Source organism: Catharus ustulatus, chromosome 1 (assembly GCF_009819885.2).
Source record: "Catharus ustulatus isolate bCatUst1 chromosome 1, bCatUst1.pri.v2, whole genome shotgun sequence".
Classification (NCBI taxonomy): Eukaryota; Metazoa; Chordata; class Aves; order Passeriformes; family Turdidae; genus Catharus; species Catharus ustulatus.
Genome location: NC_046221.1, coordinates 159983885 through 159998480, shown reverse-complemented (window position 1 = coordinate 159998480; position 14596 = coordinate 159983885). Strand labels below are relative to the sequence as shown.

General features: G+C 37.5%; 1 protein-coding gene across 7 annotated transcripts in view; it reads left to right on the top strand.

The window, feature by feature from the left end:
• TRAPPC9 (trafficking protein particle complex subunit 9) overlaps positions 1-14596 on the top strand; it is a 439395-nt gene that overhangs the window by 145151 nt on the left and 279648 nt on the right. For all 7 annotated transcript variants that reach the window (XM_033069168.2, XM_033069193.2, XM_033069144.2 and 4 more), the window contains one exon: positions 4013-4123. In XM_033069168.2, the coding sequence (XP_032925059.1) occupies positions 4013-4123 (111 nt within the window). The remainder of the gene's footprint in view (positions 1-4012; positions 4124-14596) is intronic.

Here is a 14596-nt window from a genome sequence, read left to right as displayed (position 1 = left end):
TACCTTGTGCTGTGTTCTCAGTTCTACAGTAGATGATAACAGAAATTCACTTATACACTAAATCTGTAAGATATTGTTGAATTAACACAATTTTCAATTAAAAAGTTTCTTAATTGTGTTTTGATATCACTATTGACTGTAATTTGTTATTCTGAGATGTTCAGATGATAAATCAATCTACTAAAAATGTTTCCTTCTAATTCTAGTTTTTACGTCTACAACTTTCTACAGTTTTGTGTCACTTGTAAAAGAAAATCTTGAACATGACATTTATGGAAGATTTTTCAAAAACAAGCATCATGAACAAATCAGGAAGATTATCAACATGGAAAAATGTTTGGATGCTGTAATTTTTTAGTAGGCTGAGTTTATTGGACCAGAGTTACTTCCTTCCCATTAGCTAGGAAGAAGAGGCAAACCCTTTCATGAATTTTTGTCCTGTTCCTGGTGTCTGTACATGTCCAGCACAGCTGATGATGGTTTCATGTTGTGTGTTTGATACCATCCTGAGCCACAAACCCACCCCACCCAAACTAAAACTGGTTTATTCTGGATGTGTTCAACTCAAACCTTCCAGAGGAGCTGATAACAGTGAAATGACCCCTAAAAAGGACTGGGAAGCCACTGGTGACCCTTCAGAATGTGTGAAATGTGGGGGATGGTGCTCCTGCCTTCTCTGGGATGAATGGTAACTAACACCTGCTTAACTAAACTTAGAGGACTCAAAATCTACCCTCCCCAACCAATTAAATATTTAATTATGATATGGTGGTGGTTAGTTTGGGAAAGGGAGAATAAATTGTGTATATATGGGCAAGTCTTTTCCAGTTCCAGAAATCTGTGGCTTAGGACTGGTGTTTCTCTGCCAAAGCTGTCAGTAGGGCATTATGGTATATCATGCAATCAACTTTACATCCATTTCTTATTTTGAGTGTTTTAAGTTTGTTTTTTTTTTTTTTTCTGTAAGCTGGCAGACTTTAATAAAAGCAGATTTACATAGTGTTGAGGTCAGCACTAGTGGTCTAAGGTTTGGTCGATTGCCTTAAAATCCTTAAAACAATTTGATGTTTGAAATTTTCTGGTGAAGAGCCTGGTTCAAGCAGCACATTTCTGACTGCACTTAAATATAGCTCAGCAAAATCTTACTGGAGTTCCTTTATCACACTTGCATGAACATGATTTGCCTCTCACCTCTCCTTTACTGATACTGAAATGGGTTCTTTAATTCCTGTCTTGCAAAGGATGGCCTTTTGTATATTCTGCTGGAGGAAAAATTGATATTAATTATTTGGCTTTCTTGTTAATTCTTTGTTTTCCTGAAACTTCCATAACTCAGCATCATGAATTCTACACAGTTTTTGAAGAATCTTAAAGAAAGAAAGAAAGAAAGAAAAAAAATATTCTAGTTCTCTGATCTTCAGCAAATTGTTCTTTAACAACATCAGGGTTTCTTTTTTTTCTTTTTTCTTTTAACTGTTTTTTTTGCATTACATCTGATTTTCCAGAGCTTGTGCTTTCTTGGTTTCCTTATGTGGATGCAGCTTTTGTTTGAAGCTTCCTGTTTTAATAAAATAAATAAAAATTAATCTTTAATTTTGTTTGGTTTTCATTGTTGTAATAATCTCTTTGATACTGTCCTGTATTTACTCTGAAGATCTAGTGCTACCTTTTCTACATTCTTAATGTTACTTTCAATTCTTTCCCACTAATATCTTATTCTTCTAAGTTTTCAAGGTACTGTAATAATTCTGTTATTTGAAGTTTTATATTTTTTTACCTAAAGATTCCCCTTGAGAATTAATGTAAAATTTCAAGGAGAGAATTATTTCTCCTACACGTCTGTTTTGTGCAGTATTGGAAGAGGAGGAAATAAATGTCATGGTGATGAATAATTTTGAAGAATTCATATTTGGAAATTTTTAATATCAGTGATGTTGTTTAGTCCTGAAGGGCAGCTTCTTGTGTAGATCCTTCATGGCATGAATTGTTTTATTTGTAAAACTTTGCCTCTGCTGCCAGAAGATTATTGCAGGAGGCTTGAATGTTTTTTGTTTGGGTTTGCTTTGGCAGAAATAACAAATTCCTTCCATACTAAGTTTTTAAAACTAATCTACACTGGAAGTTACTCTTCCAGATGAACCATCCAGAGGTTGTCTGAAACTTAACAGGTCTCTTCCCACTCTCCCAGGGATGAGGTAGAAGCTGATAAAAGCTTTTCCCTTTTTCTTTTGCATTCCTTTCTGGTAACTGACTCAAGTACTGCCCTTCCAGTTATTTCTTGTGAGTTCTAAGGAAGGAAGTTTCTAACAAGAACCACATCTCCTTATTTGTTTAAAATTCTCGAGTCTTGACATGTTTGCTTCAGGCACTCAGCTGCCTTCCTGCATCCCCCTCTATATTCAGTAGTCACTGGGGTTTTACAAAGAGAGAGAAATCTCTTAAAATATATATTAAAAAAGCCTCCACCCCCACTTCTGCTTTTTATTTTTGCTAAGAGACTTGGTCCTGACCCCAGCAGTGCTTGCTTGTCTCGTAGTGCCTGGCTGCAGGTGACATCATTGGCACTTGGTGACCCAAACCTCGACCTGCTGGGCTTGTCCTGGAGAGTTCCTGCCCCAAGGGATGGCAAAACATTTCCAGCTGGGTGTGCTCTGCAAGGGACATCTTTGGTTCCCTGAACAGAGCTGTATTATGGACCAGAGAACTTATTTCCCAAGTAGAACAGTTCTTAAACTCTTGTACCTCTGAGTTTAATTACCTTTGGAATGGTATTTCAATTAATTTGTTAACTATTGTGATATAAATATAAATATAAATATGAATATTCTTGACTGTCCCAGACACAGAACTGTAGCTTGATGATGCACATTGAAGGATGGCTCTGACAACTCTCATCTCACCAATATTTCTCTTCCTTCCCTTCTAGGGATATTTCTGGGTTGTTCAGTAGCCTTTTGGGAAATTTGGAATTTCAGATAGATTGGTAAATTGTTATTGCAGCTGTCTGATTGGATTTGGCATTTTGGTACCTGGTTCCAATAAATTTTCATGTGTATTATATTTTTATCACCAATGCTGCTTATTCTCACAAGGAAGAAAAGGTTGTAAATTAGAATAACATTTTCCAGAATATTAATTGGAATAAAATAATTATTGAAAGTATTAACACTTAATTGTATTAAATAGTAACTCAATTAGTGAATTACTATTTTTATTAATATTAACAATTATAAGAGTGGAGAATACTGTAAAATAATATTAATTATAATTAAAAAGTTTATTAGAATGAAATTTTGCAGTAAAGTTTCTATTCTGCAACTTTGTCAGTATTATTTTCTGAGGTTACCAGAAATGTACTTGGTGTGTTTCTATCAAATGCATGTGGAGAAATTTGGATTTGAAGGATAGTAGCCAACAAATACCAAGTTTTTCTGTGAGAAATGCCTGTGTTTGCCTGTCTTACAGAGGGGGAGAGTTTTCCCTCTCAGAGAAGTTCTTCTCAAGGTTAAGTCCAATTGCCAGCCTGGTCTGGTCTGTAGACAAGCCATGGAAATGGAATTTCTCCTTTACAATGAACTTAAACCAATTTAAATTTTTGCTTGCAAATTTGTGCCTAAAAGAGGTAATATCAAGGAAATTTAAAATAATACAACTCAGGCTCAAAGAACTGAAAAATGTCTGTGGCTTTCTCCACAGAAGTGAATGTGAAAGTGCACAGTGACAATAAAGACAGGTGAACAAATGCTGTGGGGCTTGACATTGTGTAGTCAGAATTGTCATGGGACTGCTTCTCTTTAGGATGCACCCTTCTGTTTGGTTCTAGCAAAAAAAAAAAATAAAAATTGAAAAGGTTGTTTTAGCAAGAGATAAGGATACTCATGCAGTTGGAGGAGGAGATAAAACCTGTATGTATCTTTTCATATATATTAATATCCATGTATAAATATTAATTTTACTAGACATACAATAATATCATCATTGAAATTGTGCTTTTTTCCCTCCCCCTGAACAGCACCCGGCAGTGTCACCTCCTCCTTGATGTCTTCAATTCCACAGAGCATGAGCTGACCCTCAGTGCCAGGAACAACGAGGATTTAATTCTGCACTCCGGGGAGTGTCAGCGGTGAGTGACTGCTCAAAGGGCTCACATTTAGCCCTGGTATTTTTCTGTACACAGCTGATGACATTCAGGTGCCTGTTTTGCTTTTTAAAAGTTGTACACATGTCGAAGAATATAAAATTTTTACTGTCTTGAAGTTACATCACTAAGTTTTAGCAATATCTCAAGTAAATTTATTTTTTCTCTGCATGTAGTAGTCCTGAAAATAATGAAATACAGAGCAGTTGGTTCTGAGGTGTACAGCTCATTTAACTTTTGTAGAGTGTTTGAATGTGATTTCCATGTGCTCTGAATGTAATCCTGGTGTTAAAACCTGATCTCAGTAGTTTGTTATCCTTTCCCAGTTTTAAATTTTCTTTGCGTGGTTCCCAAGCCATTTCCTCACTTTTCCTACAAAGAAAACTACAGGCAAGAAAAATACAACTGAAGAAAAAGCAATCCCAGTCTCTGTGGGAAAATATATTTCAGATCAAGCAGACTGGTTTGGGTATTGATTCTTACAACCCTACTGGAGTGATGTGCAGCTCATTATTAACCATTATTTGCCATTATACACCAGCCTTGGATTCCTGCTGCTGCTGGTTCATCTCCTTCAGATGATCATTGCATCTGAGTTCCAATTCCATCCTTTTTCCCTTTCTCATGTGAAAAAAGGGAATCTTGCTTTTGGCTCAGGGCTCTCTTCTCTGGGAGAGTTGTGCTGCACTCCTGAAAACCTGTGACTGAGAAACTTGGTTAAAGTGAGAGTTTTCACGTCTGCAAATCCCTGCATGAATATTAAGTTCAAAGTCAAACCACGTTAATTGCAAAGAATGCAGCTGTCAAAAAGAATTACAGAATAGGTAAAATAGCAGTAAATTTGGAATGCTTTTTGCCTTGGTGACTCCCAAAGCACAACCAAGTGGAAATATGTTGTCTCAAACTTGAATTTTACTTTCTCAAGCAATGGGAAAAAAACCATCAGTAACATACAGTGTTTCTTCCTTTTATTTGGAAAGAATTGCTTTTTTTTTTTTTAATCAGTCACTAAAATTAGTGTTTTATGATTTTATTTTTATGCCTCTTGATTTTTTGCATTGGTGTGGTAATTTTCGAACTCCTTGAAATTTTTCATTCCCAGTTTTTGTGACAATATATGACAGATAGAAATTAAGCTACAAATCAGGTTATAAAATTTCTTTGCATCCCTTTGATTAAAATTTATTTTCCTATGTATTTAAATTTAAATATCCTTAAATCAGTGCATTGTAATGGATATAAACCTTTTCAACAAGGGTTTTTGAAACAGTCATTTGACAAGGGAGATTGCATATGTGTTGCAGGTATTTAAACTTTTGAAGTTATTTTTCTTTTTATTGCAAAACACATTTTTTTGTGTTGGTTAGGAATTGCACAGAGTTTTCTGTTGGTTCTAAACTAATTTATTATCTATTTATTGAAGGTAAGTTATTTTAATTGTAAAACTGTATGTGGCTGCTATGTTGCCATGAGTTTTAATTTTTATTCCAATGGATCTACTACAGAAAAGCAGGTGAGACATACACTGGGCTTTAAAATTAGCTTCCTGTGCCTATAAAAAGGCTTTTATTGCTCTTTGGGGGAAAAAGAGAGAGAAAAAAATGAGAAATCTTTTCCCTTTTAAAGCAATGGCTCCAGATCTTTGCTTTTTAATACAGGGCAGACATTCTCTGGAATCTGCTTTTGAACCAAGGTTTTCAACCCAAATGTACAAAGCTTTCCAACACATCCCTCTTTTAGAGTCTACTGTAGGAATCTTTTTTTTTTTTATATTGATTGTTATTAATACCTGATTAATATTTAAAGAGAGGCTTTTCAATCAAGTTCAGGATTTGTTTCCTGTTCCCTGCACCTTTGTGATGCTGTCCTCATTCTCAATGTTTGCCTCATTCTACCTTTATTTAAATTAGGACTTTTTGCCAGCTTTGGTCATTATCCCTTCCTTTTGTAATTTACTCTGTCTCCATTCATCACCCTCACTGAAATCTCCCATCCTGACAGAGTGGAGGTAGCAGGAAATTGTTTTCTTTGTCCCTGTTGTTACTGCTGGGGACTGTGAGTGTTTTCATATTCTCTGCCACAAAGAAGGATAATGCTGCATCCTGCTTACTCTGGCCACTTTTGCTTCCCACTCTGGATGTTTAGAAAAATAAACTAACTTGGAAGTTTTGGTGTGCTGCTTCTCCTCTCTGTATTGCAGAGTGTCACTGTAAATTGTGTTTCCCTCCTGAAAGGAAATGTGCAGGGGATTCTTGCTTTGCTCCTATGGAAAATGAGCAATGCTGATGGAAGTTCCTTACTAGAACACTCTCTGGAATAAATTTGATTTATAACAAAGCTGCACAACTGACCATGGTGGTGGCAGTGGGAAGGGTGAGGAGATGGAAACAGAAATGCCAAAAAAAGTCTGGGATTGTCAGCAGATCAGTGCTGGCACTGCCAAATCTTGCTGAGCCATGAAGGGCAGTCCCTGGGATTGGATCCGTTTTGTAGTATCCACATTATTTGGTGCATTCCAGCCCTGCCCTGTTCTCTTCTTATTTGTATTCGTGTAAAATGGATCAAATGTACAGAGTACTGCACAATATTTTTATTTTAATGTCTGTAAGGCAATTTACTTCAATTAACATGGAGACAGGGCAATAATAGCTGCTACAATAGCACTGCATATGTCAGGAAAAACTGATATTGTACCACTTAGGAAAAGAGACATCCTTTAGGCCATTAAAACACTATCTGGAAAATAGATGCCTTTTTCTACAGTAAGATTATTCTGCTGACTACTGAAAATCATCATTTTAGCTTTCAGAAAAGCTTAAATTTACAATTTGCTGTACTTTTTAAGCCAATGATTGGGATTATTTACTGAGTGCATTGTAGCTGTTCTCGGAGTTGTGTATAAATATAAGCAGTGTTTCTGAGAAGTGACACTCTTTTCCCTCTATTTTAGGACAGAGAAACATTTTGCTCCCTGTCATTTTACAGTCAGAAATGATAATTTGGGCTCAGTGATTATTTTGTTCACTCATCTTTCTGTCTTTCATCATTGCTTGTTTTGCAGACAAACAAGTGAAAGGATCAGCCTTTTTTTCCCCTTATATCCCAGGATGTTAATTAGAGACTTCACATTTCCCTCTCTGGTTTCCACATGACTTGAAATGTTCCTTTGTGGGACAATTAGTGACATGTTTTAGTCAGAGGTCTTTTGTTCCCACGAGATTATGATGGGGAGACAAGAGAACCAAGATTCCTTTAGCACAGAGAAGGAAAAGACAGGAGATTTGTGCTCCCTCTCCTGTGAGCAAGAGTTTTGGATGGTCATTTGTAGAACTCCTGAAAATAATTTTAGGGTTCATTGCAAAGCGAGATTCCAACTCAATTTTTGCTGCTTTACATCTGCTGGAGTTTTTTTTAAAACTTCAATATCCACAGGGAAATACCCACTGGAGCCCTGATGTCCTGATGAAAAATGTCAGCCAAGTTTCTCTGCAGAAGTCTGGCTGCAGTGAGTGATGCTGAGGTGTTGTAATGTCTTCAGTTAATTTAAAATATCACACAGTGGTATCGACATCTTTTGTTCACCTCTCCAGTTGAACATATGATGTGATGATGAGGGAAGCAAATTCTCTCATGTCTGCTATTGGAAAGTTCAGCCTCCAGAGATTTTTTTCTGGACTAGCTGAGTCTCCAGTTTCTTGAAGAAGAAAAAAGCTTTTTCTTGAAGCAGTCAGCTGCACTGCTGAAGGAGTTTTGCAACGAGCAAAGTGTTTTGAATGTAATCAGTAGGAAATCTGAGCTTGTTTATCCCAGCAACGAGGTAATCAACAGGTTGTTCTGACATGGAAAAATATAGAAGCTCTTGGAGGGAGTTTATAAATGTCTGTGAACAAAAAAGTGCTGCCACTAGCAGTGGTTTGAATTTATTGAAAAACCATAGGTACGGTAATTATTGTGTTTTTTACTTGATTATCAAACCATTAAAATTAAATTTCATGACAGCCCTCATTTATGCACAAATCCCTTCATAATTTATGGTAATAGATGTTATCTCATTCTGTGCCCCAGGATATCTCATTTTTACCACCCACCCTGCTTTGCCTTTCCATTCCCACTCTGAGCACGACGTGTCTGAGGTGCTGGGGAAGGATGGAGGGCAGGGTCTGAGCTGATCCATTCTCTCCTCTGTCCTTTTGGGACAGCACAGCTGGGCTGGGGAAGTCTTGTCCCACACCCCTGTGTGACACTGCACAGCTGGGCTCTGCACATTCTCACCTTCCAGACTGTTCTGCCCTTGGCTGAGGACCATGTGGATTAATGCTTGGGATGCCCAGGACAGGACTGGTGTGAGGAAATGAAGAGCAAGCAGGACAGGATATGGTAAATGAGAAAATAGTTTTGTTGGTAATTCAAATGGGAGAGGCTTTTGTGCAAAATTTACAAGTTCTGACAAGTGCTGGTGGCCCAGGGGATGCTGATGTGAAAGGACATGATGGAATTTTGGCCTTTTCGTTTTTCTAATTGGAAGTTGCCTAATTAAAAATAAGCTGAGGAAATACTGCTGTAGCAAAGTCAACACTCAAGTTCAGGCTTCCTTTCTGGATCAGCAGTTTTACCCTGCCTTTTAGCAGGGTTACAGGGTTAAATGAGTGAGTTTGCTTACACATACATCTACAGTAAGTTTTGGTTCTTTTTTTTATGGTCAGCAGAATTACAGGTATTTTGCTCAGTTTTGCTAAGTGAACTTTTGTGTGTATTGACTTCACCTGGTTTGATTTTTTCTGTTAGATTCTAATGAGACAAGAATAATTAAAGAAACAAATTATTATTTTCATTTTTATACCTTTCATCACATAGTCTGGTCTTTCTTTCATCCATGGAAACTAAAGAATTTTTTAAAAGTCCTTTGTGTGCATGCTAATTATAGGGCCATTTCTGCTGCTTAATTATTTGATGTAAATGTGTTGATTAATTGAGCTATGAAGTCTGTGCAGTGATGCACTGCAATTTCTGCAGTACTAGTTAACAATGCACATTTTGAAATAAGTCCTGTTTCAAAGGGAATGAGAATTAAAAATTCTGGCCCATGTTGAACCAAAAGTTCCCCCAATAAATTTATTGTCCATGTGTAAGTAAATAATGATTGTTATTTCTCAGAGCTGCCAAGTCAGTGTTTAATTTGTGTGTCTGTTTATGACAGGGCATGTATGTCTGTATGAGATTAATGATTTTTTCCATACATTGCTGTTACAGTTTATGTTTTAAAGACAAAACTGCTATGATTAAGGCTTTGCCTGCTGTCAAGAGAAAATAAAATTTCACAGCAGTTGTCCTTGGTCTTCATGTTAAATCTATGGCCAGCTGGGTATTTCTGAGATACCTTCAAGTCAAATTGTGTAAACTAAAACGTGAAAATCACCCTTTGTTGTCAGGGCAATAAGTTTTTATTTTGTCTCTTACTTGGCAGTTTTTAAATCACTTTTAGTTTTTTTAAGGCTTACCTTTTTCTACTAATAACCAAATCAATCATTAAACATAGTACATAATTTTGAGTAAATAATTAGTTATTTTCAAGAAAAAAAATGTAAAGGAATTATTTGAGTAGGAAAGGGTGATATATCTAGCATAGTATGAACCAGTTATTATGATGTTCATATTTATTTCAGAGCTCTTTGCAAAAACTGGAGATGTTACAGGAGGATTCTGCAAAAACTACAGAATGGTAAAATAACAAACAGTGATGAAAAAAGGAAAAAGTGATAGAAGAAACAATAAAGAGAAATTTCAGGTTTGGACTGCTTTTGTAGCTAAAGTACTCAGAGAATCCATTTGCATGCCATGAAAACCAGATTCCATTGTGAGGTCCCTTCCAAGCTTGTGGTCCTGGTTCCTTTGTAAGGTGCAAAGATCACAGGGGCTGAGAGTCCTCAGTGTGACTGCAAAACCCAAAAGTGATCTGAGAACAGGAGAGGCAAATAGAAAGAGGGAATGATACGAGAGAATTACAATGCTCAGTTCTGCTCACACACACAGGACAAAGAGGAGATCAAACCATAGAAGATGCAAGTGACTGGTGAAAATAAAAACTTTGTTTTTGGCAAGCACAGTAAAATTTAAAGGCATTATTAATACATTGTGTGAGATGGGGACAGAGGAGGGCTCTCCTGTAAAGGTTAGGGGAAGTGAACATATGAATAAAAATGAACTTTGAGTTGTCTTTGAATGCATCTGGAAATGAAGAGATTTCAAGGCCTCAGGCATCATCAGCCCCTCTCCCTCAGAGAGAAGTGAAGGCAAAGACCTTCACAGAGGCTGGGACTGAGGTGTCCTCCATGGAATTACCAAAGATCTGCCTGCAGTTGCCACCTTCCCAGTGAAGACCTTTCCAGGGTTTTATCCCTGTACTTCATGGTGAAAACAAATGCCCCTGTAGGTTTTACAGCAACGTGTTCTTGTCCTGACCCCAGTGCAATATCATCCTTTTCTTCTGAAGAGTTAGAATGCATTTCCATAGGGAATGTGCAGACAATCTATTTCCTATGATTTACATTTGAATTTAGCATTTGTTTCTATCAAGAATGTGCATTTGAGCTTGGGGGAATTTTCCTTCTCCAGCTGCTGGTTTGAAGAGTTTCCTTGGGTTGGCTTTCTCAGGCTTGTCTGAGAAAAGGAGGGTTGTCCCTTCCCTTCCTTTCCCTTTCCCTTTCCCTTTCCCTTTCCCTTTCCCTTTCCCTTTCCCTTTCCCTTTCCCTTTCCCTTTCCCTTTCCCTTTCCCTTTCCCTTTCCCTTCCCTTTTCTCTCCCTTCCCTTTTCTCTCCCTTCCCTTTTCTCTCCCTTCCCCAAAACTCAGTGTATGGATTCTATCAATCCTGACACACTGCCCTGGCTAGGCAGCTCTTTTGGTATTACATGACTTCCCATAAGATTCTTTTTCTTTCCGCACTTCTTCAGTTGCCTTTTCCTAAATCAGAGGTGACTGACTCACTGGATCTGGCTGCATGGCAGTTTTCCTGACCTCTGAACATTGCTTTGGCCTCAGAAGACCCAATTTGCAGTGTTTGTAATATTTTGTGTATGCAGCTGGGGAACGGGGAGCTTTCCAAGTTTGTCTCTGACAGGATTTATTAAGTGTAATAGGGCACAGCATAAAAGTGGCTGGATGGTTTGGCCCTTATACAAAATATCACACAGATGTAGCATGAGTTTGCTGTCCCAGTTTTAAATGAGCTATAAATCACTCAAAATCCAAACCATTTTCCCCTTAAATCCTAAGTAGATTACAGGTTGTAGGACTTGCAGGGTTCAAAAGCTGTCTCTTGAAAAATTCAGAGTAATTGAGTTAAGGATTCAGATTTAGAAGTTATTTTTTTTTTAAAGAGAACTTTTTTCTCATAGAAGAAACCAGACTTTTCCCTTCCTTAATTTCTTCAATACTTGAAAAAAAATTATTTATTTATTGAAATTTTTGGGTGCTAGGCACAGTTGTGGAAACCTTTTACAAAATGCACTCCTGTTTAAAAAAATGACTGAAGTGCTAATACTTTTTAATTGGATTTTCATTTTTGTGCAATGCATATGGAAGAAAAAATAAGAATGTAAGAAAAATTATAATTGTTTCTTTTGTTAGATAATGATGAAGCAACAAGCTAAACAGGAAAATTCTTCTTCCTGAAGGAAGTCAGAGTTGAAATGACTTGTGCTTGCCCTTAATTCACACATATTAAAACCAATAAATTCAGACTGGTTTTAGAAAATTGTGTTTCAACGTTGATGGGTGATGGAAAAAAGTGGGGGCTGAAGGTGAACATTATCAGCCTTTCACTGTGAATTAATCTCCCTGCTAGAATGAAATACAAAAATACCAATATTCCCAGGAAGAAAAGATTCCATGGAACTTTGGGGTTTGTGTTTTCCTGTGAGCAATGTGAATTTGCACAGTCCTCCTCCATAGGGTCAGTTAGGTGCAATACTTTTCCTGCTCACTGTCACCTAAACCTGGTGCCTTGTATGTTCATCTAAACAGATGAAAAATCTCTGTGGAATTCATTTGCCTAATAAATTGCTCTATTAGGATATTTGGACACTTGGACATGAGGAGTGAAGGGTATCTGGGTGCTACCTAGACCCTTTAGAGATTGCAGGACAAAAGGGTGAAGGTAACTGAATAGTTATTTCATAAACAGTCCATTTCCCAATTAACCATCATCTTTATTTTATGTGGAAAAGCTCCCTAACACATTTCAGGTCATTTTTGTTTGTGCTGCCAGTAAGTTTGAGCTTTTGGGTGTGGGTGCAGCTCCAGGTCACACCTGGCTTGATCGATATCTGTAGATAAATAGATTAATTTAGACCATAGCACTCCCTGGATTTAGGAGCACTTGGCTGTGTTTTGTGGCTGTGGTGACACGGTGGCTGTGTTAATGGGATGAAAGAAGATTGTCTGGAGTGGCTGCCAGTTATGTCTGCCTTAATGGCCAAAGGATTTATGAAAGTTACACTCAGATGTTGCCCAGATTTGGCTTTCTGCCTGCTCTCTGATGTTCTGTAAAAGATCACAACAGTACAGCATGGATTTCCTGAAGTTGGGAATTAAAATATCCAATTTCTATTAATTTGTTTTAGATGATCAAAAGTGTAATTAAAATAGCTGGTTTGTGAGTATTTCCTTCAAAGGGAACACTCATTTAAAATTAGTGCTTCATCAGCTTGAATTTATTCCTTACTCTTTACATCCATTTAATTCTGCCTTCATTAACTGGAAACAAAAGCTAAAACAACAGTGATTCGAGAAGATCACTGAAAAATGTTAAGTAAATGCTGTAGTATATAAAGCCAACTTTTTAAGACATTTTCATTTTGCAGTTACAAATGTGTCTCCAGATGCTGATTTGGAAATTTTGTCTTCTTCCCCCCCTCACCAATGCCACTGTAATAACTGGGATCACAGGGAAGATAGTTGAAGCCTTCTTTGGAATAATGGATTTATAGGTCTTGAATTAAAAACACAAAAACAAAACCAGTATACTGCTAAGTTTGAATACACTCTGTGATTTGCCCTATAAAAGTGTCTAATCTTGGCAGGGAGCAGGGGGATGTTAAGTCTGTAATCTTTGTTCTTCAATCTCTTCTTCTGTCCACTCCAGCCCCTCTTCCAGTGGCTGAGTCCTCCCCAGCAAGAGCTTTGACATGTTGGAGGTTTTCAAAAATGCACACTCTTTCTAATGTGTTTTCATAACAACGAGGAATTCTGCTTCAGCTTTGGATTTTTGAAGTATAATTTACAATTCTGAAGTGAGATCACTGGGAATTGTTTGATTCCCTGACCCTCAGTGGGAGAGCAACTCTCAGTCTGGATTGTGCAGTGCCTTGATTTCTGCCTAGTGCAGGAGGTGTGTTTAAAACCTCCATATATACACTTACCAAATTACTCCTTATCTTGTATAGTGCTTGCAGGCTGTGAAAGATCCTGACATCATGGAAACATTCCAGTTTGATATGTCAAATAATAAATAGGTATCCTTAGGAAAGAGGGTGACGTGCTAAGGAAGATTAATTACATATTTATTTCAGTTTTATGTGTACATCTGCATTGAATAAATGTGCTGAACTAGGGAGGAGCAAACAGGGCTTTATGCAGGGAAGATGTAGCTCATAAATCCATTGAAGTTCTGTTCAGGAATGAACAAGCTTCTAAGTTGTGGGGGGGGTTTAATTAATGTAATTCTTGATATGGGATGGAGTGCTCCACCAGAAGCTGATAGAGAAACCAAGCTGCTCTGGGATAGGAAAGGGAAGTTATTAATTAGTTAAGAAAGGGAGTAATAACTTGTAGAGCTCATTGTAGTCCCTCTGGGATGTGGGCTGCCCTGAACTGCTCAGTTTTGTTTGGGACTGTGTTGGAAGAGGAGTGAGCAGAGGGCTGGGAAGGTCCCTGGGACTGGGGTGTAAAGGAGGAGGATGTGAGAGTTACAGAGGTAAAGATGATGAATTGTCAGGTGAAACTTCAGTCTTAATAAATCCAAAGTGATGAACAGGGCAGAAAAAGAATCTGAGCCTGAAATAGTGGGTGATGAGCTCAGGGCTGTCTTTTACCTCTTAGGAATTGGATCCAGGTTTTGCTCCATCTGTGAAAATCCTACCTATGGCTCAGTAGTGGTTGAATACTAAACAAGCAGAATGTTTTGTATCAGCACAGGGCAGGATGTTTTCACTTCTTTGGAATGATCTCACCAAACGAGAAGATGATACTTGAAAACTATTTGAGTTGAAAGGAAGTGCTAGGAAAAAAAATATTTGCAAAAGGGAACCTGATATGAGAGAGGAATCCAATGTTACACTTGAGGGGAAAAATGACAAAATAAAAGCAACCACACATTGTGAATAGAAGAATGAAGTATAACAACATTTCAAGTTTAATAGTCCAAGTTGATTGTTAGTGTATATTTTTTTTTCCCTCACCCA